General features: G+C 37.3%; 2 protein-coding genes across 3 annotated transcripts in view; one reads left to right on the top strand and one right to left on the bottom strand.

The window, feature by feature from the left end:
- The window catches only part of rabep1 (rabaptin, RAB GTPase binding effector protein 1), a 32,385-nt gene extending 16,009 nt beyond the window's left edge, over positions 1-16,376 (bottom strand). For both annotated transcript variants that reach the window (XM_042499216.1, XM_042499215.1), the window contains exons 1-10: positions 16,261-16,376; positions 9,714-9,842; positions 9,283-9,486; positions 8,066-8,226; positions 7,023-7,142; positions 5,340-5,475; positions 4,028-4,206; positions 3,056-3,166; positions 1,759-2,220; positions 47-151 (exon numbers count right to left, since the gene is read on the bottom strand). In XM_042499216.1, the coding sequence (XP_042355150.1) occupies positions 47-151; positions 1,759-2,220; positions 3,056-3,166; positions 4,028-4,206; positions 5,340-5,475; positions 7,023-7,142; positions 8,066-8,226; positions 9,283-9,486; positions 9,714-9,842; positions 16,261-16,306 (1,653 nt within the window). In that variant the 5' untranslated portion in view covers positions 16,307-16,376. The remainder of the gene's footprint in view (positions 1-46; positions 152-1,758; positions 2,221-3,055; positions 3,167-4,027; positions 4,207-5,339; positions 5,476-7,022; positions 7,143-8,065; positions 8,227-9,282; positions 9,487-9,713; positions 9,843-16,260) is intronic.
- A 1,583-nt stretch (positions 16,377-17,959) lies between these two features.
- LOC121952892 lies at positions 17,960-26,587 on the top strand. Its single transcript, XM_042499759.1, has 5 exons — positions 17,960-18,033; positions 19,072-19,190; positions 21,715-21,766; positions 23,481-23,557; positions 25,719-26,587. Exons 1-5 carry the CDS (start codon positions 17,960-17,962, stop codon positions 26,159-26,161), a joined length of 765 nt encoding a protein of 254 aa, XP_042355693.1. The 3' UTR covers positions 26,162-26,587.

The following is a 26,587-nucleotide window of genomic DNA, read 5'->3' on the forward strand; positions in this document are numbered from 1 at the left end:
TTTGTAGTAAAAAAAAAGGAAATAAAGTGACGGCAAAGGCACAAACCTGATCTCGTGTCTCGGCCTCTTGACCTTGGATGGCCTGCAGCTGCTTCTCGTAGTTGGAACACATATCACAACGTCGGCCGAGCTTCCTGCCGGCATTTTTCACCTGGTGACAGACCAACATCACAGCATGAACCACTCAATAATAATATAATAATAATAATAATATGATAATGTCAAGAGTATTAGGGAACAATTCGGGCTTATAATATCTCTTGAGGGAACCCTTTTAAAACTTGTTCACCTAAAGTAGTTTTATGTCATTTTCATGCTCAAACTGAAAACTGTGCTTTGTGTGTCTTTGTGCACTGGTGCGGTCATAAACAAAAGAATTTATTGGACACTAAAACAAAGACGTCTTCTCCAAACCTCGTGATCTCACTCACACATCAATCATAGTTGGACTTTAAAGGTGCAGTCTGTAATTCTAGAGAAAGAAAGTCGATTGCTGAGTCTCATTCCCAGGTTTTCAAATACTGACGCTTCAGGCTGGTAGTCAGACAGAAACACCAACCCAGAGTGTCTGTATTTGACCTACAAATTACACTCTGCACCTTTAAATTACTCTTATCATCATATTTTTTTTCCTGCAACAAAAAGTATTTTAAACTGTATGCCCTTTTGCACTGTTGAACTTTAGGAAGCCTCGTGCAACATCTTAACTAAAGGACTACAAATAAATAGCCTACTGGCTAACTGTGGCGTTTTTATACCTTGTGTATTTATCAGTTTGCACTTTCCCTTCTTAACTAAACTAAAATTAACTAAACTAAACTTCTCCCAGATACTTGTCAAAATAGAACAGCAGTTTACAGTTCAGCTGGGTGGCAAAATATTTTTAATGCCACATAAACAAAGCAGAGGGCAAAATCTGTAAATGTGAACCGTAGAGATAGTTGAACAGGTGTCCTAATTAACCATTAAGTGTGGATCTAAATATTTTTAATATTAAAACATGTATAACGTGCTAAGGGCTGGTGTGTTTGTATGAGACAGCTCACATCAGTTTCTTTTTTTTTTAAAATTAAATAAATAAATGTTAATTTTGGCGAAAACCTGACCCGATTCAAGCCCGAGGAATAGTGAGGAATTACAGACCAGCATGTCCTGAACCTGGCAGGCAGGTTGGGCCCAATCAGGTTCAGGCAGAGAATCAAAGCTCTCCTCTCCAACCCCACATTGGAGCAGTGGAGGTGATTTCAGAGAGGCATTCAGGAGGAGGAGCATCGCATGCAGAGGGTCGATTTAACTTTATTATCTGGTTCCTTAACTCCCAAAATAAAACACAGGAATGGCTGCATGTGATGGATTTTCTTTCCCTGCCACTGCACACAGTAATAACCTCAGACCAGCCCTTTTAAAGACAGGGAGATGCTCCCATAAAATCGCTCAGACATAAAACTATTTAGAAGATATGCTGAAAAACAAAGGATCAAATGCTTCTGTAGAGTGTTTTTTTTTCATTTTGTTATTCTGCTTAATTAGACTACAACAAATGCCACTAATCACCTGCAGCTGTGATGTTAAAACCAAACTTTATGTTGAGAAATCTGAGAAAAATTATGTATTCCCTTAAAGTAATAACCTTAAAATCACAATCTACAGTGCCGTAGACGGTTAATGTCTTGTTATATCCAACAGTTTAGACAATATTTAACCACAGTAATGTATTCAAACTATCAAAACGTGTCTCAAAAAGCCTCGGTGTCACACCTCTTGCTGCAGCAGGTTCCACTCGCTGTCACTCACGAGTCTGTAGCCTGCAGGCGGCAGGTAGGCGGTGTCAGGAGCGTGGGAGATGCTGGACAGCAGCGACGCCGTCTCCTCCTGCTCCGGCGTCATGGCCTTGATGGCCTTCTCCTGGTCTTTTGTCAGCAGGAAATGGCTCGCCGTAAGCTTGATGGAGCTGATGGATGAAGTTTCGCCAAAACTACTGTCCGTCACCCCGCAGTCGGCCCCCACCAAGGGTCCAAAGTCCGACTCATCCAAGTGGCTGGCTGACTTGGCTTTGTGGTTGTGGCCGCCAAGGCCCTGCTGGACGGACAGCGAGGAGCCGAGGCTGTCTGTCGACTGAACTCTCCGCAGGTTGTCTTTGTAGGGGTCCGCGGGGCTACCTGCCACCACGTCAGTGTCTAAGGAGTGCATGGAGCCGTGGCCGCTGTGGTTGGCATGAGGCTGAAAGAGAAGCAGCAAAAAAGTGTTCTGAGAAATTTTTGAAAGAGGCGTTGCTATAATTTCACAGAAAAAACGCAGACGAGAGACGACGTCATTCCTGTTTGGGGTCACAAAATCTGGAAATATTCAAGGTGGAGACTTTCTATGGGAATTAAACAAGAAGAATAAATTGGAAATATAGGGGTTACTCGCTCTGGGACTATTTACCATGTCATATATAAATAAATAAAAAAACTTTTACCACATAATTGTGAACTAGAAAAGAAATTTAAAAAAATTCAGGTGTTTAGTTAGTAAACTTTAAATTGACTTGGTCGTGTTGGAAAATTACAGAAATATTGGTCTGAAATGGCGTCCTTTTTACAATAATGTGTGTATGACGTGTGTTTGAGAGGTCTTGGTAATCCTTGATGTTACAGGAACACAAATCAATGATGTCTCTGCCATATTTGGAAATAATTTATATAATATATATTGTATAAAAATATATTTGTCACTCTGAGGGGAGCGAGAATTGACAGATTAGAAATTTTCTTTGGCTTTGAAGACAAACTAGAAAAGTTTTTCTAGTTTCTAGAAAATTTTAGAGTTGAAAGTCACATGAATATATAATTCAAATCCTGAAGGGTTTGTAACGTCCACACCGAGCCATTTTCACCAGTTAGAGCAGCATCATTTCATGGCTGCTGGAAACAATACAGGAGGACAAAAGTGAAGGTGCCATGTTGCCGTTTGAAGCTCACATTACTCCACAGGGAATATAATATGACGTAAAACGATAATAGCTCTGCTCTGTTCTCTCTGAGGGACGTATCGCATTACATGATGCTCATACCTCCTCGACGCTCAGCCCGAGGAATAAATCCTCCAGAGGCTCGGTGTTGTCTCCCACATCCTCCTCGTGCAGCTCCTTCACTTGGCTCAGCCTCTCCTTCTCATCCTCCTCCTGCAGAGACAAAAAGGTTTTCATCACAATCGATACATTTATTAAATTTATTCCTCTTCAACACATGATAATAGTTCTGTTTTGTATGTTCACTATTGATGATAAAGTCTGCAGTGGTGTTGAACTGCATTATTTTCCATCTTGTGAATTATCCTTTACATATAAGTTTGCGTCTACCACAACTTATTATACAAAAATTAAACATAATGGTAAATGCACATACAGTACAATAACAAACTCTGTTTTGCACATTTCACCTGCTTTATATCAAACAGAGAAACTCTTCATTTCTGCTGCAGCAAGGACATAGCCTCTGTACATGTGGCGCCCGCTCTACCCGGTGAGCTAATTGTAAATGTTTGTTTTCTATTCGTAACTTGTATATTTAATTTACGACATTATACACCATAACACTAAAGGCTAAATTCTTTGTCTCTGATTTTGACGATATCAAGATTTTCTGCCTCAGCATCCATTTCTGCACATCCATACATCCACCGTCCATCCATCCATCCATCCATCATCCATTCATCCATCCATCCATCCATCCATCCATCCATCCATCCATCCATCTATCATCCATCCATCATTCATTCATCCATCCATCCATTCATCCATCCATCCATCTCACCTCTGGTTGACCTTTCCTTCCTTCTAATCACACAGCAGCTGAACTCATTAATTTTATTATTGCAAAGAAGATTGCACGTCTCAGTTAAAAAAAAAAAATATCCATCAAAACACCGTCTCAATCTGCTGGCTGAACACTAAATTTTTTTTTGTTTACACAAACACTTTAAAAGTCTGGAGTTTTAGTATAAACAATGAGACAACAGCAGTTCTGTGTTTGTGTGTGTCTACCTGGTCTTTCTTCTTCATCTCCTCCACCTGGCGGAGCTGTTCTGAAGACAGCACGCTCTCTATCCTCTGCATGTCCCTCATAAGGAGGCGCTGAGACTCCAGGAACTGGTCGTTGGCCCTCTGCCATGTGTGTTTCAGCTGGTTGTGCTGCTGTCGCTCCAACTCCAACTTGTGACAGACTGAGACGCCGAACAGCAGCAAGAGAGAGCGAAAGAGGTGAAAGAGAGAGGAAACGGATTGAGGTTGTTAATTATACTTGTAGGCAGTGTTGGAAGATGTACTCAGACCTTTTACTTAAGCGAAAGTACCAATACTATTGTGTAAAAAAAGCACAGCAGTGTGTCAGAAAAATGCACAAAAAGTATCAAAAGTAAAAGTACTACTTAATACTAATGCATGAGCACATTTTAAATTTGTAGCTGTTGTTGCTTTTAACTTCTGTATATACAGTTTAGTCTGGTGGTTTCCAAGCTCGGGGTCGAAGCCCCTTCAAGGAGTCACAAGATAAATTTGAAGATAAAAATGATTCATATGGCTTGAAACAGGAAAGATAAAATTCTGATACACAAATTTGTTTTCAGTTTTTGGGCTTTTCTCCTATCTATGTGTTTCTATCTATTCTATCTATGAAAATATGCAACAATTTACAGATCTAGGCCTCTAACTAGCAGTGAGATAGCAGACTGCAACCAACTAACATTTCTCCCGTTAGTCAGTGTGTACGAGAACTACAGTGACGGACGTGAAAAAGCAAAAATGCAGATGGCCCAAATGGCGCTGATTTGCGGTCTGTGTAAAAGGGACAGCCAGTAGGAAGTAACAGGGGTGACACTTTGAGTTAGCAGCTAACTCAAAGTAGAACAACAGCAGCTGAAAATGTCCACAAATCGGCGAGACAATGACGTCCAGGAGCTCCTTTCCCTCAGAGCAGAGAACGTAAACAACTGCCACATAACGCACCGGTAAATGATTTTTATTGCCGCGTTATGCTGTTGTTTTTCTTTAGGTAAGGTTGCCAACACGAATGTTATATGTCCCACTAGAGGCTGATGCTGATGTGCTAGATGTTAAACCTTCTCCTCAAATCAGCTTGTACATTTCTTGTATTCATCCAAAAGATTTTAAACTTGGGGCGGCCTCTAGCTCAGTGCAGCAGCACAGGTTCGATTCCAACCTGCAGCCCTTTGCTAGGTGTCATCCCCATTCTCTCTCCCCCTTTCCTGTCACACTCTAGCTGCACTGTAATACAGGCAAAAACAATAATCTAAAAAGAAAGAAACTTCCAGTCTTTAAGATAAGAATAACTTAGTACCATCATGTAGCTCTTTCCGTAGTTTCTCTGCATCTTCCTGCAGGACAGACTTCTGAGTGTTCAACACTGCGACATACATCTCCAGGTCAGTACGACACGACTTCTCCGCCTCGAGAACATGATTAAGCTCTTTCACCTGTAAAAGGAAAGAAACGTAATATTTGCTTCACGCTTAAAATTGATTTTAGAAACCTCTCTATCACCATTTACTGTAACGGTTTTGTGGTGAGCGGCTTATCCTCTGTAGTGAAAAGAGGAAGATAAACTTTTGAATGTAAATGCTACATTATTATCTTTTTTGTGGTGAACAGTTGCTCATTTACACACCGAGCAGACACAAAGAAATAATATTCACTCTCCTTTCAGCTTTAATTTCAACTCCATCGACTGCTGAGTAAAATATTTGACTCTTTAGTTGCTGAATGCTCAACTTTCTTCAACAGCTTGTCGCCAGCAGTGGAGGAAGTTTTAAGATACTTTACTTATGTAAAAGTACTGATACCACACTTTAAAAATACATGTATATCTCCTGCATTGATAATATTACTTAAATACAAGTATAATCAGGAACTGTTTTTAATGCATTCATGTATTGGAGTAAAAAGTGACTGTCTGTCTGTGTCTGTCGGCTGTTACATGCTGTGCGCGTGGTGCACTACGTCTTTATCAGACCCTTTTCTCTAAAGAAAGCTGTCTGCTGCTGCGGCTGAAACGTGGTTGATAAGACAGAATAGAGTGAACCAAAACAGTAAAGTCGTGGGTCCTAAAACCAAAATAATGAGCTGCAGTGAAACAGCATAGTCTTTTGATAAGTGACTGTGGTTTTGTCACTTCAGTGCAAATGACCCTTTTCACGTACACAGTCCTATGACCTATCGTCAATATAAAATTATTGATTAATGCATATATTAGAATGGAGAGTAAGGACAGGCCACAAAATGATAATGCACCAAATCTACCTTGTGAATATCTAACACCTTGCATGTTTGAAGGGTGGCTTTTAAAAGTGTTAAAGAGGACAAAGAGGTTGATAAACTGATATTAATATCTGTTCAAATGGATTCCAAATGTAAGTTTTACAGAGGCAAAAAAATATCAAAACAATAAAAGCTGTCCTCTGTCTGTACATTCACAGTGCACTCACCAAAATATGTTTAACATTGCACTGCATCGTTACTGACGAGCAAAGCCACAACTACTTTTAGCTATGGGAACAACTTTATTAACAACTTACAGTTGCATTAGAAGTTTATTTTGTTGTGAAATAAAATCCAAACTTCTTTATGAATGTATAGCTCATCAAAACACAGTGAACATACTAATACTAATAATATACTAATAACTATACTATACTAATAACTAATACTGCACTGCAACACAAAAAATTTAAATAAAATTAAATAAAGCAACAAAAAAAGACAAACATTTTGCAAATGTGCATCTTTGTGATGCATGAGATTGTGTATCTTTCACATTTCACAAACATTTTACATACCGTGCACTGAGGGAAGGTTCATAAAAATGTGAAGTGACAGAAAGGCTTTCTACTTGTAATATTGAACCACTTTAAATTAAATTTTCTGAGAAAAGAGCAGCTGCCATGCCTGGTCAATATCATGCCCAGTTAACATCATCTTCACCTCTCATTTTCCCAGCCGAAACATCGATTTAGTGCTGACTAACCTTAGATGCCTCCAGCTCCTTCACCCTGTCCTCGGCTGTAGTCAGCTTCGCTTTCAGCGCTGCGATCTCATGCTCCATGGGCATCACAACCGAACGCAGCTTCTCTGCATCCTCCTGCGCCTTTAAAGGGTTTTTACAAATCACTTATTAAACATAGAAAACATATGTGCAGCTAAACAACAAGTTATAGTTTGTAACATTTGCAAATGTAAAAGTATTATTCAATCCAGAAAAAACTCAAAGAGACAAAACTTCAAGAGTATCTTAAAAGAATAATTAACCCCAAAACAATATAGATTGTATACAGTAGCTACTTCTTAGGGATTTTTTTTTTCAATAAATCATGATTCTCTCTTGAAAGATTAAGTCTTTATGCATAAAAAGTCAGCAATCAGAAATTCCAAACCCAGTTCTTTATATTATAATTGCCTGTAAAAAATAAAAATCCAAACACAACCTTTTGTGCTAAATTAATGGTTAAAAAAGAATTTCCTGGTTTATCCTCCCATTTGGAAATTTCTTGTGCACATGCAACAACAACAGGACACTTGGATGATGCTGCAGAGGAATTTTCAGAAAGTTTTCTGGATGTTTCATAACCTTTTTGCCGTCATTCATTTGTATAATTTAGTTTTTTTTGTGCAAAAACTGTATAATAGTTTTGTGTTATATCCAGATAATACTTTATATAATACTTTTACTTGAAGACCAGTAGAATTCCCTTTTGTTTAGATGGAAAAATTCCCAAACTAATAAAAATGTTTCTGTACAAATGTTAAATAAAAAATTCAAAATGAAACATATAAAAGAACTGAGTTGTTACATGCAAAAACATAGTGGACAATAAAATCCATAATTCTGTGTTTCTGTCTTGATTAATCAGTTATCTCTTGGTTTCCTTCAGATATGTGAAAAAAATTATTGGAGTGTTCATGTTCTGTTAAACATTAAAATGTAATATACTGCAGATATAAAGGTTAAAAATTAAAATACACATACAGCGCAGTGGTACTTCCTACAATAAAACAGAAAACGAAGCCTACTTTTTTCATTTCGTCCTCCAGGTTCTCCTCCTCTTGGCCCTCAGTGAGACGGCGTCTCAGCTCACCCAGTTCCCTCTCCACTGCCTCCCGGTACTGGTTCCACTGGGCACGCTCCTGCTCCAGACGCTGGTGGAACTGGACCTCATACTCACACACAGTTTCTGGGTCAGACGACAGAGAGGAAGCATACAATGAAACAGAGAACATATAATATGTAGTGTTTTTATAGTAAAACATTGGGCTCTTTCTATTTAATCTTCTTTATTTGAAGGTATTTTCAGTTTTCCTTGAATATTCCCCTCAGAGAGACATGTAGACACTTGCAGTGTATCAGCTATGGGCAATACAATTAATTGTATTTTCTTAATTTGTGTAACTCAGGTATAGACTTGCTTTGAAAGACTAACATGGCAAAAAAATCCACCACAGCTTCCTCAGGATCTTCAAATCCGCAAATCTGGGTAAAAATCCTCCTCCACCATTTCTGAAAAAAAATATTACTTGCACCCTGACTGCCTCCCATTTAGGTCAAACTTTGCTTTTGATGTTGTTTCTTTTTGGGGGTCATAACATGTATGTCAAAGCATTTGTTCTTTACTTATGTGGTGGTGCAGCTCTCCACTGACAGGTAGCTTAATATTTTCTCTTTTGTTTTGTTTTTTGGAGTCTACTGACAACATTTTATTCTGCTAATGTAATTAGTTATCGGGTTGAAACAAGCACTTCACGACAAGTTTGTGCAGTAACAAGAGTTTGGTGAATCCAATTTCAAGCAAACCAAACAGAATAAATGTTTTGGTAGTTTAGGAAAAAATACGAAAATGTTGCTGTTTTGTCTGTTTTTGTTGGTTCTTCCAGTATTTTATAGTCTTGTCACTGGCCCTTGATTTTTAATTAGTAACACGAAGACAGCATTTTGCGTATCTTTTTTTTGGCTGTTTTAATCAACAGCCAAAACAATGTATATTAAAACATTTTGGTCACAGGTCTGGAAAACAGTCTTAATAATTTGATAACTTCAGCAGGAATTTTATGATGGTGGGAAGCCTAATAAATGTTATTTATACCACAAAGTCGACTTAAAGTGTACTTTGAACAGTCTAATTTTGTTGACATTTCCCCGGCACGATTACAATATTTCACATATTCAAAAACAATATGTTTTTGTTCATTGATGTCCCACATGATAGATACATATGACAGCAGCTCAGTTTTACCTTTCATGATGGCCTGCAGCGAGGCCACCTCCTCCTGCCACTGGCTGCGGACCTGGTCGATGGCCTCCTGCTTGGTGTTTTCTGACACGGTAGCCACCGCTTTGATGGTCTCGATCTCAGCTCGAGCCTGAGACAGCTGGGCCTGGACGGAGCTTAGCTCAACCTGGGCGCCCTCCAGCACCAGGTTCTGTCTCTTCAGCTCCTCTGTGAAGGGACAAGATGGATCAAAGTGAGAAAACGTGCAAAAACAGAAAAAAAGGGAAGCAGGAGAAGCAGGAAAGGCATTCAAAGGAGCCAAAAACAGAGTGTGATGAGGAAGAGACAAAGAAAAAGGTGCACATTACTCGTGTTACTGGCCAGCTTTACATGTGTATTATAAGTAGTTCAGAGCGTCGAATTCCAGTGAGCGTGCACCGTTACGGTATCCTCACCTTCCTTGGACAGGTAGAGCTCTTTGAACTTGGCCCGCTTCTGGTTGAACTCGGCCTCCAGCTGCTGCTTGAGTTTGATGAACTCGGCCCTCTCCTGCTCCAGAGCGGCCACTCGCTGCTGGAGCACCTCTGGGTGACGGAGAAGAATGCAAAACAACACAAAAGGCTGTATTTAATAATCTATACATGACATAGAGCTAAAAACAGAACCTCCAAAGTAAACACAAGTGTGTAAATTCAACACTTCAGTTGCAAACTAGTATAAGTAGGGACAATCAAACAGGTGCAAAATAGCTCTACATACACAATCAGTGAAATCTATTACCAAGAAAATAATCAACTGTTTCTATAGACAATTACCTATTGCAATTGTCCTATGTAAATATTTTGGGGTATTAGATTGATTTTATTAACAAAATAAAACATTTGAGGATGTAAGCTTGGGTTCTTGGAAATTACTCCATGCATTTTTTAGCTATTCACTAACAAATGAACACTTTATAAAGAAAATAATTTATCAATAATGGAAATATTATTTGCAGCTTGCAGCATTTTATGCAGGCTACTTGATAAAAATACTATCTTCTTACAAAAAATGGTTAATTCCAGTTTAGTGAGTCGTCTAAAATGGACAACAGCTGGACAGTATATCCATCCTCAGCAGTAATGTTTCCATTTCCGGGTTATTTTTCATTCACTATATCAACACTGAGACATTAGATTAAATATTATCTAATATCATTATGTTGTGATATATAGCTTCTATATATTGTATTTTACTGTTTTTGAGTGAAGTGAAATTATTTTATATAATTATCTTTACTTGACATTATATCACTGCATCCCAAGATTTTCAGACTTTGACCCCTTAAAAATCAAGCTATGTCCTTACATTTTTTCCTTTCAGTATTTTAATTTGCTAGACTAATATCTAGAGGTGTGTGGGAATAAAATGTTCAGTAATTACCAAGGACCCAAGGATGGAATTAAGTTTACAAAAAACATAATTCTGTGATGCAAATATGAGCATTTTATGTGTTCCTCTGCTGTTAGTCATCTCCAAAGCCCCGGCAGATCTGGGAACCACAAAAGGTAGCGACCAGGTGCCAATCCGTATGCAGCAGGCATCTGAGAGACACAGCGCCAAAAAACACAAATACAGCGAGGCAAAACGCCAAATCAGATTCAATCTTGGCTTTTACTTTTTACTGCATAGCATACCTTTGAAAATGACAATATCTATCAACATTTTCACTTTACTTCCATTATTAGATCAGCAATCATTGAATCATTATAGACCCAGATTGATGTATCATTACATCCCTGACAGTTAAACATAAATAAAACAAAACAAACAGGTGTAAAGTAAGAGGACACCCTAACAGACAGATACAATACAATAAAGAAAATGAATAAATAAATATCAGATGAATAAAAGCACACTATGGTAACAATTCCATAGCTACCTTAAAGGTAGGATTAGTTAACTCTTTGTTGTTCTTAGAGTTAAAATCTTTAACTTTCACTTGGGGCTACAACTAACTATTATAGTCAATGCTGATTAATCTGTCAATTGTTTTTTTTGATTAATATAGCGAGGCAAACGTCATTTGGTCTATAAAGTGTCAGCAACCGGTGATGACGGTGTTTCCTAAAGTCCAAAATGATGTCCTCAAATGTCTTGTTTTGTCCACTACCCACAAATATCCAGTTAACTGTCATCAAGGGGTAAAGAAAGCAGGAAAGTTTTCCGATGATACTGCATTTCTGTCACTCCTGCAGAGCTCGGAGACAGACCATGGTTGTGCCTTTCCTGCTTTTGTTGATTGGTGTGATGCTAACTTCCTTGACTTGAACGTGTCAAAAATGAAGGAACTTATCATTGATTTCAGGAAAAATAATGATAAGCCTGAAGCTAGCCCTATACATGGTAAAGAGGTTGAGACTGTTGACACTTTTAAGTACCTGGGGACCCTGTTCAATTTCTCACTTAAGTTTGATGCAAACACGAGTCGATCATCAGACGTGGACAACAAAGGATGCATCTACTGCGAAAACTAAATTCCTTTAATGTCTGCAACACAATTTTAAGCATTTTTTAATCAATCATTTATCGAAAGTCTCAACTTAAGACTTAACTTATTCTTTCATCTGTTGGTTTAACAGGTTGTGTGTGAGGGACAGAAACAGTCTGAACAGTGTTATCATTAAAGTCTGCTCCAGGATTATAGGAGTCCAGCAGAGAGACCTTATGAATTATAAGTCAATCTGATCATGTTCTATCAAATGAATTCACTTTAATGCGCTCAGGCCGGCGCTACAAAACACCCCTTACAAAAACAAATTGGTACTCTAAGTCCTTTATTCCTTCGCCTATCAGACTGCTAAATGTAGTATTCTTTTTAAATGACTGTTTTATTTTTTACTTGCATGGTTGGTTTATCACTGGGCCTCTTTCTTCACATGGCTGGCAAGCCCAAACATACATACTTTTTTCTTTTTCTAAAATTATTTATTTCTTTAACTGATTCTGCCCAGCCGTTGTGTGGGTCAGTATGCTCAGGACCATACAAGGTACCAGTGTGTATCTTGCCCATGTACTGATCTCTCTGATGTACTACTACTACTACTACTACTACTACTGCTACTGCTTAGTATTGCGTGTTGTTGTCTGTCAGTTTGTGTCTGGCCTTATCCCTGTTGGGATAAATAAAGTTGTTTGAAATGGAAAATATTGACATTTACATTGGAATCAGATTTTTTTATTACTTTTATTCTAAAAAAAAAATAATCAGATTGCTTGATTATTAAATTAGTTGCTAATTAATGTAATTGTTGACAACTAATAGATCCATTGCAGCTCTACTTATAATATTGTTTAACACTGCAAAAAAAAAAGCTTCCAATAATACCTGTCATCTTGTAACCATCAATTATCATAAAGTAGACGAGCAGATTCTCTGTTAAGTCCATACTTTTTTGATTTTAAACATCATTCTTCACTTTCAGGACCATCCAAGCATACAAAAGTTAATCAAGCCACACAAAATCATTTGTACTTATCAATACATGTCAGGTGACCTATTGGCCTTCTTCCCAAACCAATACTCCAAAGTCTAAACTGATGAACTAAAGTCTCCCAAACTGACTTGAAGTCACAAGTCAGTTTTTCCTACATCCAGCACATCCTATATATTTCTTTTCTTATTCAAAACCGCCGGACCGAGAAGCGAGAGAGACAATGATACCCTCAAACACAGCCAGACGAATGGAAAGATTTTCTAGCACAAGGCAGCAGAGCGGTTCTGCACAACGATGATCATGTGATAGCTGAGCAAACTCGAAAGGAGAAATTCCATCAGCACATAAGCTGAACAGATATTCACGTGTATTCTTGGTGAATGTTATGTAAAGCCCTTTTATACACTAACACAGGCATGTTTAGCTTCTATTCTTTAAAGTAATGGCTACCCAATCAAACCTTTGTCACACTGTCTCGGTATGACAAACTTTGACATTCAGTTTAGGAATGACAGAGATCACATGACTCACCATTCAAACAAAGTCAGTAATTAACCAACAGACAATCAACACCAGTTCAACTAAGGTGCAAATATAAATAAAGATCCACCATCTTACTCCACTTTATAACATCTGAAATCAGTATGCTGAAGCTTATTTACCCTTAGAGTTGCATTTCTTTTACTTGTGATGCTTTCAGACTCTTTCAGAAGTATTTGAACCTTTGAACCTTAAGCAAATTGGTGCAATTTCTTTTAAAAACACGTGAAAAGGCAATGAGCAACTTCATAATGAATGTTTCACAAAGTGCAAGAAATTTGTAGATTATACAAACTTTTTTTTTCAAAAGCTAGAAAAAAAAGAAAATCCTGGGAACAAAGTCTAGGGGGGAAAAACACAAAAAGGGGGAAAACTATTTGTCTAACTATCATGATTACATATTAAAAAATGTTACAAATGTATTATAAATTTAAATTTAAGCACTTTTTTCCAGATTATTTTTAAATTTTTATTTGATTTGATTTGTTTTATTTATTTATTTTACTAATTTTAACTTAATTTTCTTGTTTTGTTTTTCTTTTTTAACATAATTTCTTGCTAATTTGGGGGGATTTCTTCTTTCATTCCTAATTGCCTTCTTCTCATGTTTTTGAAGGAAATCAAACCAATTTGCTCAAGTCTTAAAGGTTTAACAATGAACAACAATGGAGATAAAAGCATATTTTAAAAGACCTTTTGATATATTTTGAGAACATTACATATAGGATCAATGTAGAAATTTAGGTTATTGTTTTTATTGCTGACTGACAGTAGATCAAGACCTGACTTTACCTCTGAACATTTAATGTGCAATAAAAAAAGAAGTATGCAAAAGTGCATGCTATAAATCTGACACCCAATGCATTATTACCCAATAAAAAAGACCAATGTTTTATTGTTTTATGCTTCATTTTACACTGTTCACACAGCATATATTGATGCAGTTGACAGACAGTTGTCTTAAAAGCAGCTCATGCCTCAAACCTTCAGAGCATTTTATAGTGAATCTTTGAGGATCAATAAAGCATCCTCATAACCTGTACTACTCTAAAACCATTACAATATGCTACCTTTTCAAATATTGATTCAGATGACCATAAATCCATAAATGTTTAATTTCAGGAGTCATGATAGCTGATTGCTGAGCATGTTGGGAGTCTTTAGGTCAGTCAAGGTTTTCACATTGTACTAAATCACGCACTGACACACTAATGATCAAATGGAGAAACTATACATGGCATGAAAATGTTTTGCAACCGCTTAAAATAACAATGGATGGCTGCCAGAGGGTGTTCTCTAATGCTTGCAGCAGTCATGCAAAGGCTACCACAGTAAATCACATTATGTTGTGGTTCTCTTGTGCTTACACGGCAGTGAAATTGCAGGATGAAAATTTTAGTCCCAAATGATGCATATGAAAAGATTGTTGGGGCTGTAGCATTGAATTTAAAGCTAGGCGTTGCTCTGCTAAGAGATCTCTGTGAACAGAATAATAATTATAATATATCTTAGATATCCTACAATTATGTTTACAGCGACCAAAACTTACGTGTTGATATGAACTTTATTTATGGGTACAACTTGTAGCACTGACTGATAAACAGCAATTGTTACCTGGTTGGTGTATACAAAAAAAATCCTGCATTGGAGAAGCAGGCAGGAATCTGACACAGAAGCTAAGCAATGTACTGTTGTGGATGGGAGTCAGCAATAAAACATATTATAGCCACCTGAAAAAAGTCACATCTAAAACAACCAATATCAGTTTCCCCAATTTCCCACCAGCTTTGTATAAAAACAGTGTGGGGATTATGTGCAAGTGAACTAGGGGTCAACAGATCGTTGGCTTGGCCAATCATTGAGGCTGATATTTGGCATTTTGCCGCTTATCTGTATTGGTTTTACTTTAATGATCGCCGCTAAATTGATAAATGAAAAAGTGTGGTTATTACACTCAACCAACACTGGGAAGACAGTTTGCATAAATGCAAAGAAAGTGTCAGCGTGGGAGGAACTTTTCATCTATTTTTATTAAGGCTTTTTTTTTTTTTTTTTAAATTTACACTGACCTTCATTGGAAACTTGCTGTATATGATGTTGAAAAGTTCAGTTTTGATTAAACATTTGCTAAATATATTTTAACAAAGTTTTGTGTTGGAGTTTGTTATATTCCAAATTCTACATTTTTACTGTAAATGCATATCAGTTGCAAATATCGGTTATCTGTCACATTAAATACTACTATTTATTATTTAATATCAGTATTGGTATCGGCCCTCAAAAAGTAAACTAAAATTTTTTTAGATGGCTACATTACGTCTTGTCGCTGACCCCATACACAGCAGTGCATTGCTTTGTCAGACTTCAGCCTAGGGCATATTGACTACCATTTACTGTAGGTGAGACATTTACTATGGTGAAGTACCTCATACAACACCACTTTAAAAAATGTTAACTACTCCTTTAAAGCTGCAGCATAGATTTCCTGCAGGACCCCAGGATGGACCCCGAGCCCCTGTTTAACAACCAGAGGAGGAAACCTCCTGCTCGATCATCCTCCTGTATTATGAGTATGCAGGCCACATTGTCATGGACTGATATAATCCATATGATCCACATTACAGATTGACAGGCCAGGCTAACAGAGGCTAGTGCCGACCTTTAGATCAATATAGTCAGACTAGCATGAGCTAAAAGCTAACCAGCTAAGTTGTGAGAGAAAACAACGTTAGCTTGGTTATGATAGGATGTAATAACAGATAGCTCTTATGTAGAAATATTAAACCGCAAATTAGTTCAAGTCGATACCCCTAAATGCACAAACTACGCAGTGTTAATGTTCAATATAAGCCAGTGACAGCCAGTGACACGTCGCCCTGATGATGCTAACGAGCTAATGTTGTCAAGGATGCAGCGGGCCGCTGGCTTCGCAGCTGCCAGCCCTCAACACTCTCACCACAAAACCCCACAAACACAACAAATTTACCGTCATGTTGGGACGACAGAGGGGGTCCCGAGGCCTGCTCGGCCATGGTTTCCTGAGAGGGGCTTGAGGCAATTACCGGGGCAGTGGGATAAGCGCTAGGAGTGTCCAAGAAAACAGGCTAACATCACAACTAGTGTTAAGCTAGCGAGAGGAGAAAAGCGCGTTTTCCGGTTAAACTTTCAAATTAAAAATTTAACGTCACTGCTCAACTACGCTCGTTTAAGTCTTAGCATGTTTGGATATAGTAACAGAGAGTATAAGAAATTATTAAACTGCAATAGCTATGTAGATTCAATACTAAATCAATATAGCCGCGTCTTTATAATATTTTTGTACAATTTACATTCTTGTGCTTTTATTTTTATAGTACAATGCCAGTTTCCTGTTTACTAAATTCAGCTAGCTTGTAAAATTCCGGCGTGACCTTTCAACATAAAAGTAATTTCTATAGATTTTTTTTCTTTTCTCCAATTACAATCAAGTTCCACATTCAAATTTAAATTTTGTGTTAGTTATTAAACTAACTTAGTTTTGACACAGCAAGAGTTAATAAAACTGATTTAAAAAGGCAGCCGCACAAAACCTTATTTAATCCATAAATGTGTTAAAAACCAATGTCACATGAAGCCAATTTAAGAGGAACTGAAAATATAAAGAGACTCGGAAATGGGTGCAATGCTCTCACAAGACATTGACATCACTGGCTCTGCTTAATGAAAAATTGATGCATAAAACATAGGTTGAACATCTTGACATCACAGAGAGATCGCATGAGGAATAGTTCAAAAACATTTATGTCCTAATTTATGTCCTTTTTCCCCGTTACAGGGGTTCTTTTTGGGGAGTTTTTCCTTGGGTGACGTGAGGGTCTAAGGGCAGAGGGATGTCGTACACTGTAAAGCCCTCTGAGGCAAACCATGTTTTGTGATAATGGGCTATATAAATAAAACTGACTTGACTTGACTTGACTAACATTGATTTACACATTTGGTATGCTTGTTTGACTCTTTCTTACTTACGCTGACACACACACACACACACACACACACACACACACACAAACAACAGCATTATTTCACATATTACCAAAAGTGTAGTAAAATAAGATCAATCTAATTTTGAATGTGACAAAGATGATCCAGTGTCACGATATGATGTTTTATGGTCTGACGTAATCTTCAGCTTTTGGAAAAAAATCTGCACACAGGAAGTGACAAATCAAGATACTGATACAGAGAAAGGTTTTTAAATAGAAGTCTGCTCTCTTTCCCACAAAAACTGGACTCACCAGCGAGAGGAGATCTTTTCACTCTCCTGTGTCCTTGATATATTTTAGTTTTAAAATAGTATTAATACTTTATAAAATAAACCTCTTGTGTAAAATGATATATAATATATAAAAATATATTAAAGTGATGTAAACAACACCGTTTACAGTAAAATGGTATTTTATCACTGTGGTCTCTCATTCTCTCAGCTGTCCACTGAGCTGACACACACACACACACACACACACACACACACACACACACACACACACACACACACACACACACACACACTCATGCTGGTAGTCACTGGAGCATGGTAGAGGTGGGGGAGAGGATAGTGCAGCCTTCAGTTTCTTTGGTTAACTAAGGAAATTAGGAACTGTCATGCAAATACAACACAGAATGAAAACTGTCACATCTTCGTTTCCATGATTATCATCCATTTACAGAGATTTTCCACTGACTGTCACCATAAACCTGAAGACAGCTGTTCTCTAAAAAGGTATGGCACATCCTTAGAGTTTGAAAAGAGGAAGTTTCTGCATGTTAGAATTACATTTTGGACTGAGATGAACCCTAAAGATCATCAAATTAAATTAAAAGTATCAAATTAATCATAATAAACATCACTGTATTGTTATTTCAGATAAGTGAATTAAGGAGAAATATGTATAAAAAGTGAAGATTAAAATAATTTTAGACTTTTGTGCATCTATGGGAGTAATTAGTTTGTTTATTATGCAATCAAAAAAGCAAAACTTTCCACACTCCAGTCAAAAAATCGATTCAAAAGCAAAACTCTGAAAATTGCAAACAAAAACTATATTTGTGAGCAAAACTTTACGCACTGCAATCAATTTTTAAAAAAAATTGTAATTAAACTTAAATTTGTGATTATCTCAAAGCTTTAATTTGCCAATAAAAACGTGCTGTTTGCCAGTCAAAAACCCTTGCTTGCAGTTCAAAAAGTTTTGTTTGCCATTCAAAAGGTTTGCTTTGTGTTGTGAAAAAATATCATAATATCCAGCCAGACTTTATTCTGAGTCAGCAGTATTTGCCAGACTCGTGTTTTTGTTGGAAATTGTCAGGAAGCTGCTGCAAAAGGAGGATATGAGGCGGGCAGATAAACCAAAGAAAAAAACATTACCATCATTCTGTTCAAAGAGATAAGGGAACATAAATATGTCTTTCTGGCTGAAATGAGCAATTCATTAGAAAACTGTCCTTCCCTTTCAAGTTCATGTCAAATAAAAGCACAGATACCTCAGCTGAACAAAGGCGTTCACCTTTTTTGGTGGACTTCTTCACAAGAAAAAGTCCCCAGAGTTTTCTGGGGATGCTATACGGATGCTACTGTAAACACCAAAATAACCTTATGACTTAGTCAACACACAAAAAGGGGAAGTGGTGAATGGTTCTCTTTCCGATCTGCAGCTCTGCATACTGAAAAGCAGCAGCACAGATGTCTTCTCACAGCATTTCATAGCTTTAATGTGATTTTTTTTTTCCCTCTTAAATCCTCTTTTGTTGTGTCGAGCAGAGTCCCCATGGATCTTTTACGCACCTACAGGTGGTTATGGGTGATCATTGCGATTATTTTTATATGTGGCATCATCAGCCTCATCTTCATTTTCATCAACAAGTGCATATCAAGACAAGGTAGGTTGAATTTCTGCTCGCAAACATCTGTCAGAAACTTACAGGATGTGGAATTATTTGCATATTAAAAAGAAAGATTACTTCTTTTTTTCCTATTTTGACACACACACTTCTTATTTATCTTTTATTATTTTAAAAAATTACTTGCGACAAATACAATTTGATTATCTTAAGGAAAGCCAATTGGAAAAACATTACTTAATGAATGTTTAATACATTTTTTAACATTTAATCCATATGTGGAAATAACATTTACTGAAAAATTGTAAAATTGGAATCAATTCTAGGCTAATAAAACCCTGGCACTGCACCTCACTGCAGTTTCTCGTGTGCGTTACCTTACCCCATTATGGTATTTTATTTAATGTAACCTTTAACATTTAAAAATTTGTTTAGCACAGTCAGAAGAAAATTCCAGGTATCATTTAAATCAAGCTAAAAAAACAAACAAAAATGTAAGGTACAAAATGTGCAATACTAGTACAACAAAAACAGAATACTCAAAAGTAACGGGTGTAGGTTTTGTTTCAACATTGGGGGTGACACACAAAATGGGGGATTGGGGGTCCTCTGCTATAAAGTTTTAAGCATCAAACACTTTCTTTTCTTCATCCTGGAAACTTTTTTATGCATTAATTTGTGCCTTTTCTGCAACAATTTGAGGTTGAAACATCAGAACCTCTGGTTCTTTCATGTTATTACTGAGTAGACAAATGCACATGTGAGGGAACGTGTCCCCCGTGTCTTCCCCCAAATCTACACCTACAGCACTGCTTTTCCTGTGGTACACATTTAATGGTCAGACACCTTTAAATCAGAATCAGAAACGTTTTTAAAACCAAGTTAGTCTGCACATAAAAAGAATTTGTCTTGGTGATTTATTGCATAAACAAACACAGTTGCAAAAGTCAAAAGACAGAAAATAAAATAAAAAAGAAAATTGTTTAAAAGAGTCATTCATTATTAAAATTAGTACTGTTGGTACTTAAAGTATATTTTAATGCTAATATTGTCTTACTTAGACTGTAGAAATATTTTGGATGCAAGGCTTTTATTGTTGTATTGTATTTCCACACTGTATAAGCTACTTTTAATTAAGTTGAAGATCTAAGTATTCTTCCAGTATATTTACAATGTGATATGATATGAAACTAAAAACTATATTATATTGTATTATATTATACTACACTACATTACATTACATTATATTCCATTAGATTATCGGCATTACTGATTCATTATTATAAGTCATTTTAACTAAAACTGTCAAATTAATGCAGGTAAATAAAAATATTCCCTTTTAACTATAGTGAAATTGAAATATAAAGTTGCATAAAACGGAAATACTTGCGTAAATGTACAATCAAGCCTCCATGGTCAGAGAATTTTATTTAAAGCTTTACAGTAAAGAGAAGTAAGCATTTGATATATTTTCATTTTCAGTATTGTTAACGACCTGTTTTTTTCTGTTTGTTTTCCTGGCCAACTGAAAACAGATATACTGTATTACCACATTTCAAGAGCCAGAACAGGAAGAGAAACCAAACTCAAAAACACACTGACATTATAGCTGTGAAAGTATTACTCGGTGGGGCTCATTGCAAAGCAGAAGAAAAACTATTATAATTGTATGAATTGCTATTATTAGTGGTGCCCTCTGGATTTGATTAGCTTAGATGAAACTTTAATGATCCCTGTGGGGAAACTGGGCTGCAGCTGCAGAGAGAGGGGCTCACTGATGGTTTATTATGGATAGAGCAAATAAAGGGAGCAAAATATAACACAATCAGATGTAAGAGCACATGTGGAGATAAAAGAACATATGAAAACATGAATACGTACATAAATTTAGACACAGATTTAATGTGCCAATGTTTATTGTTAGAGTTTCTCATGATTATGTCCTACTTAAAGCTGAGAGTAAATAAAGAATCTTGTTATATGGTCTTGAAAAATTCTGTTGCGTTTATTTGTGTCCTCATTTGTAACATAATCCTGCTCACACACCAAGATAATAACCCTCTGCTTGTTTAACCCATTAAAACCTAGGCAGGTTGGCTTGATTATTATTATTATTATTATTTTCGAAAACATAGGAGGAAGGCATTGAGCAACTAAAGAAAAAAATGACCCAGAAATGAGAAAGAAATTAATTTTTAAAAAGTAAAAGAAAATTACCAAAAAAATATAATAATAATAATAATAATAATAATAATAATAATAATAAAATAATAATAATAATAATAATAATAATAATAATTAATAATAATTTTAAAAAATGGACATGTTATTTCAATATAATGTGTGTGTGAAAAAAATTAAAATATATGACTATGATAATTATAAATTTATTCCGGACATTTTCCCCAGCCTTTTTTTCATTTTCTAAACCTACTTTTTCCTCAATTTGCAAGGCATTTCTAGCAAAGTTGGTCATATCCTTTTTCCTGTTTTTTGGAAAAAAATTTTAAGACTTTCTTTTTCCTGTAGCTTGAATTTAACTGCATTTTCTCTTTTTCCACAGGAAAACACAGAATCTCACAGCTTCACGGAAGATCTTCTATCCTCACTGTCAAGTAAAAAATAAATGAACACCAGATATTTCTTACATTTAATACTGAATACATTAATTGTTGAGAGCTTGACTTCAGTGTTAAAAAGACAGAAGGCTACACATTTATGCTGCGCTCACATGGAGTCCAGCCATGGACGGATTATGAAATAAACGGCCCCTGGGCACATATGCAAGAGGCCCCACCACCTTCTCCTACATAGGAGCAACACATACAAACATCTTGGTGGTTTTGCCTCTTTTTGTTCATTTTGTGTCTCTTTGTAGTTAATTTGTATCCGTTTGTGATTGTTTTGCCCACAAAAATCCCCCAGCTGACATCACCGTTAGCAGCTGACATCACCATGTGACTCCATGTGAACGCAGCTTTAGAGCTTCAGTGTGAAGGATTTAGGGGCATCTATTGGCAGAAATCGTATATAAAACTCATAACTATGTTTTCATGAGTTAATCGTCACCTGAAAATAAGAATCGTGAACTTAGAATGAGCTGTTCATATCTACATACAGAGCGGGTCCTCTTCATTGGAGTAGCTCAGAACAGACAAATGAAACACTGGCCGTAGGGTCATTTGCATTTTTGCATGTTCATATTTTCACACCAGCCACTGCATTTCTCCGAAAAACAAAAATCTTCACAAAAAACAAAAAACCTCACAGCTACGTGCCAATAATTCTACACAGTGGAGATTTAAGGAAACATATTTACTTCCTTAAAAAGCTGCAGAAGACTGAGACCAAACTTATATCTGTTAAATATGAAGTGTTTTGAATTAGCTTAGCATAAAGACTGTAAACAAGAACAGCTTGCATGACTCCATCCAAAGTAAAAAAAAAATCAAATAAATCCTCCAACATCTCTGAAGCAAATTAAAAGATTAAACAACCAAGATATATTCTATTTCAAGGTACTGATAGGCAGCAATTAGAGAGACCCAAGTTAGGTTTCCCTCCGTTTCAGTCTTTATGCTAAGCCAAGTAAACTAGGCGCTGGCTTTACCTTCAAATTTAAGGGACTTTTTGTTATTTAAGAGTTGGGAGAGGGCGGTGTAAAATGGGGGAGGCACATCACATTTTTAAGCACTAGGGAAAGACTTAATATTGGATTTGCTTTCTTCGCTTTCTTCTACGTGTCTTACTAAAGAGTTTTCCAAAAATAAACAGTTTGCACTAACCATATCCTAGAAAAAAAACATTAAATTCTGCACGACAGTATTGAAAAATCAAGGCTTCTTTAACTCCAGAATAATTTTTCAAAAATTTTAAATGTTTCACATTTAACTTATCATCAAAGGCTTAATTTTTTAGATATAATAAGAGCTGATATTACTGACATTATTCTGGCTGCAGCTGCCGATGTTGTTATGGTTTATTTGGGAAATACATGCACATGTTGCTATTATGACGGCTGTGTGCGTGTTTATTTATGGTGGAGGGAGGGTCATGCATTTTCCCCCCGGTGACTCAGGGAGGCTCAAGGAAAAATATTTTGCTCCCTGGGAGGATCAAACTAAAAAAAACAAAGTCACACTCCTGCCACCCATCCTCCTCTGATAAGTAACTAACAGTCCCCAATGAACAAATATGAAAGTGGTAACAATCTTCTTGTTTAACTCTTAGCCAGAAAGCATATTTCCCAAAATGTGGAACTGTTCCTTTAGGTGATATTTCCACTCAACAAAATATACAGTTCAATGTTTTTTCTTCTTGACTTCACAGAAGCAACAACTACCAGGAAACAAGTTTTAGAGCCGTCACTCCACCTTTACCTCCTCGGACACAGTTTCTCACAGCAGGCAAGTCCCAACTTTTCCCCTCGAAATCCCCCTTCCTCTCCTAAACCACACATTCTCCATCACTTTCACCACATTCTCACAAGAGCCGAGTACAAAACCTCACCCCATCTGCCATTTGAAAACAACCCAAAATCTAAAAGGACAAAAAAAGCATTATATTCGTGGTTTTACACAAGTTTGTCTTGACAAGCCAAACAAACATCATGTGACCACTGATGACAGTAAAATTAGACAACATAAAGGGTAGTGAAAACCTCAGAAACTGGACTCAGAGCCAACAGTGAACCACATTTTACAATCCAAGATGGAGTTTCTGAACCAAAGTTCATCCATGCATCATCAAAATCAGACTGAGTGAGACGCTTGGATGACGGTCATTGTTCATTTCAGTCTTAAGTCTAAGAGCACTCGAAACGTCACTTATTTTGCAGAGTGAAGTCCTTTAGGGGGGGCTTTTTGGTGTGCGGATCTCTACCTTTTTTTACAGTTCAATTCAGACCAAATTGTTTTTTTGTTGTTTTTTTTTAAATTTGCAAATTCAGTGATGGGTTCATTTCAATAAAGCAACTCCAACTTTACTACAAACTGTGGCAGGATACATAGCAGCTTTTAGAGTTTTAGGAATTTTATACATTTTAATTGTTTATTTTCTGTAAAAACACATTTAAACTACAACTTTTTAAACAGTTAAAGCCTAGACGCTTTTAATGTTCAATATTTTGGCAGGCTAAATGGAGCAAAAGTGATTATAATCAGGTTGCAGGTAAGTAGGGACAGTTATCAGTTCTGGGATGGAGCAGAGTTCAGGGGTCGAGCAGAGCTCATAGATAGAGTTCACAGGTGATAGTTTAGAGTTCGAATGGGGAAACAGTGAACGTGGAGCAGACTGGCAGGTGAATGTATCAGGTAAGTTGCAGAAACACTAACAGCAGGGAGTTTGTGGGAAAAGCAGGGACTCCAGAGAGGGGCAGGCAGGGCTCGTGCTCGAGGAGGAAGCAGAGTCGACATCAGGCAGGCAGGCAGCAGAGCAGATGAATCCAGTAGGAGCAGGCAGCGGGATCAACGAGGACAGGCAGGGAATCTCTCTCAAAGGTGCTGAAGCAGTAGAACACTGCACAGCCACAGGCAGACGAGAACCAGAAATTGCACAGGCAAAACTTGTGGTTGGAGACAGAAGGCTGTTAGGTTTACAGGGGCAGGTACGAGGAGAGGTGGTCAGAGGCGAGCCGAGTCGAAACCAGGAAAACAGACTGAGAGTGAGTGCTGGGAGGTAGGGCATGGAAGCGAAGACAATCTGGCAAAGAGTAAGTGGAGTGAGGCTGCTGCGTAAATACTGGCTTGATTGGAGATGAGGAGCAGCTGGGAGCACCAGGTGGAGGTGATGAGGCTGATGAGGGAGATTGGACAGATGGAGAGAGAGGTGGCGGTGGAGTAAGTGAAAGAAAATCCCATAGCAGCAGGAGCGAGGCAGAGCAGACTGTGACATTATTATTTTATCAAAAGTTTCTGTTTTTGTAAGCATACAGTATTTCCCAATATGTTGAGCACACACACATCCATAATTAGTTTAGCTCATTGCTTTAATAACTGCCAAAATGACAATTAATGCATAGTGCATTCCGTATACTAATGGTGCCTGTAGTATGATATTGAGATATATATATTTTTTGTGTTGTTTATTCCTACACAAAATGCTTTAAAAAAATAAAAAATAGTGTAGGAGTAAGTACGTAATATAAAGTCCAAAGGTCTGGTCCAGGGAATGTGGCTAAAATCTTTTTTAAGAATCTGATTAGAAAAAAACGTTGGGGTGACGCTACCTCGCCAGCTAGCGAGTGTGCTTCATATAAAGTCCTTTGTAGAGGTCCAGGTGTGATCCCATCCTGCGGCACTTTGCTGCGTTTCATTCCCATCCTCTCGCCCCCTTTCCTGTCAGTCTCAAATTAATCAGTAATAAGGCAAAAGCCCAGAAAAAACATCTTTAAAAGTAAAAGAAAGTATTTACTTTTATGTAATCAAATATATTTTAAGTGTATGTTTCGATCCAATTCACATGAAAAGATGGAAAGTAATCAAATTGTCATCACATTGTCAACTACTGCTGCAATCTATGACCAAACCACTACAGTGGTATGTTGTATAACTAAAATGTATGTTTCAGCTGCCCAAAGCTATGAGAACCTGGCTGAGGACTACCAGCAGTGCACACCGGACTATGAGCAGGACAAGGGTGACTATGTGCAGGGTGTGCCAGACTATGAGCAGAGCACGCACGACTACGAGCAGAACACGCACGACTACGAGCAGAGCACGCACGACGACGAGCAAAGCACGCACGACTACGAGCAGAGCACACACGACTACGAGCAGAGCATGCCCGACGACAAGCAGAGCACACACGACTACGAGCAGAGCACGCCCGACTACGAGCAGGACATTGCCGAGCAGTCTGACTATGTGAACATGGACGATGAGGAGGTGTGTCTCCCTCCTCCACCACCACCATGCAATGATCCAGCTCCAGGAGCAAATGACTCTGACTATGATGACATCGGAGGTGAGGATGAAAACCAGGGAGACGAGGACTACGACGACGTGGGTTAAGACGAGGAGAAAACAGAGATTATTGTAAAGAAAAAGATTTTGATTTTTCTCATCTGGATCCAGCTGAGCAGACAGATCGGAACAACTTTACCCTACCACAGATTGCTTTTCAACCGTTTGTATTTTTTTTATAATATTCATGAAAAAGAAAATAACATTTGAAGTATCTGTATTTTATGTACATACTGAAGCACAAAGAACAGAACTGCAGAGGCCAAAATCTGCAGGTAGTATTGAGACAACAAGGGCAGATGGTTTGGATTCTACTCATATAACCTTTTGCTAATTTATTTTTTATAGGCTACAAGAGGTTGAACTGAGCATACAGCCAGTAGTTATTTGACATATGTCGCATATTTTTGATACTTGTTGATTATTATAATCATATAATATAAAGAATATCTGTGGCTAACTGATCAAACAGTG

Source organism: Plectropomus leopardus, chromosome 13 (assembly GCF_008729295.1).
Source record: "Plectropomus leopardus isolate mb chromosome 13, YSFRI_Pleo_2.0, whole genome shotgun sequence".
NCBI classification, from domain to species: domain Eukaryota; kingdom Metazoa; phylum Chordata; class Actinopteri; order Perciformes; family Serranidae; genus Plectropomus; species Plectropomus leopardus.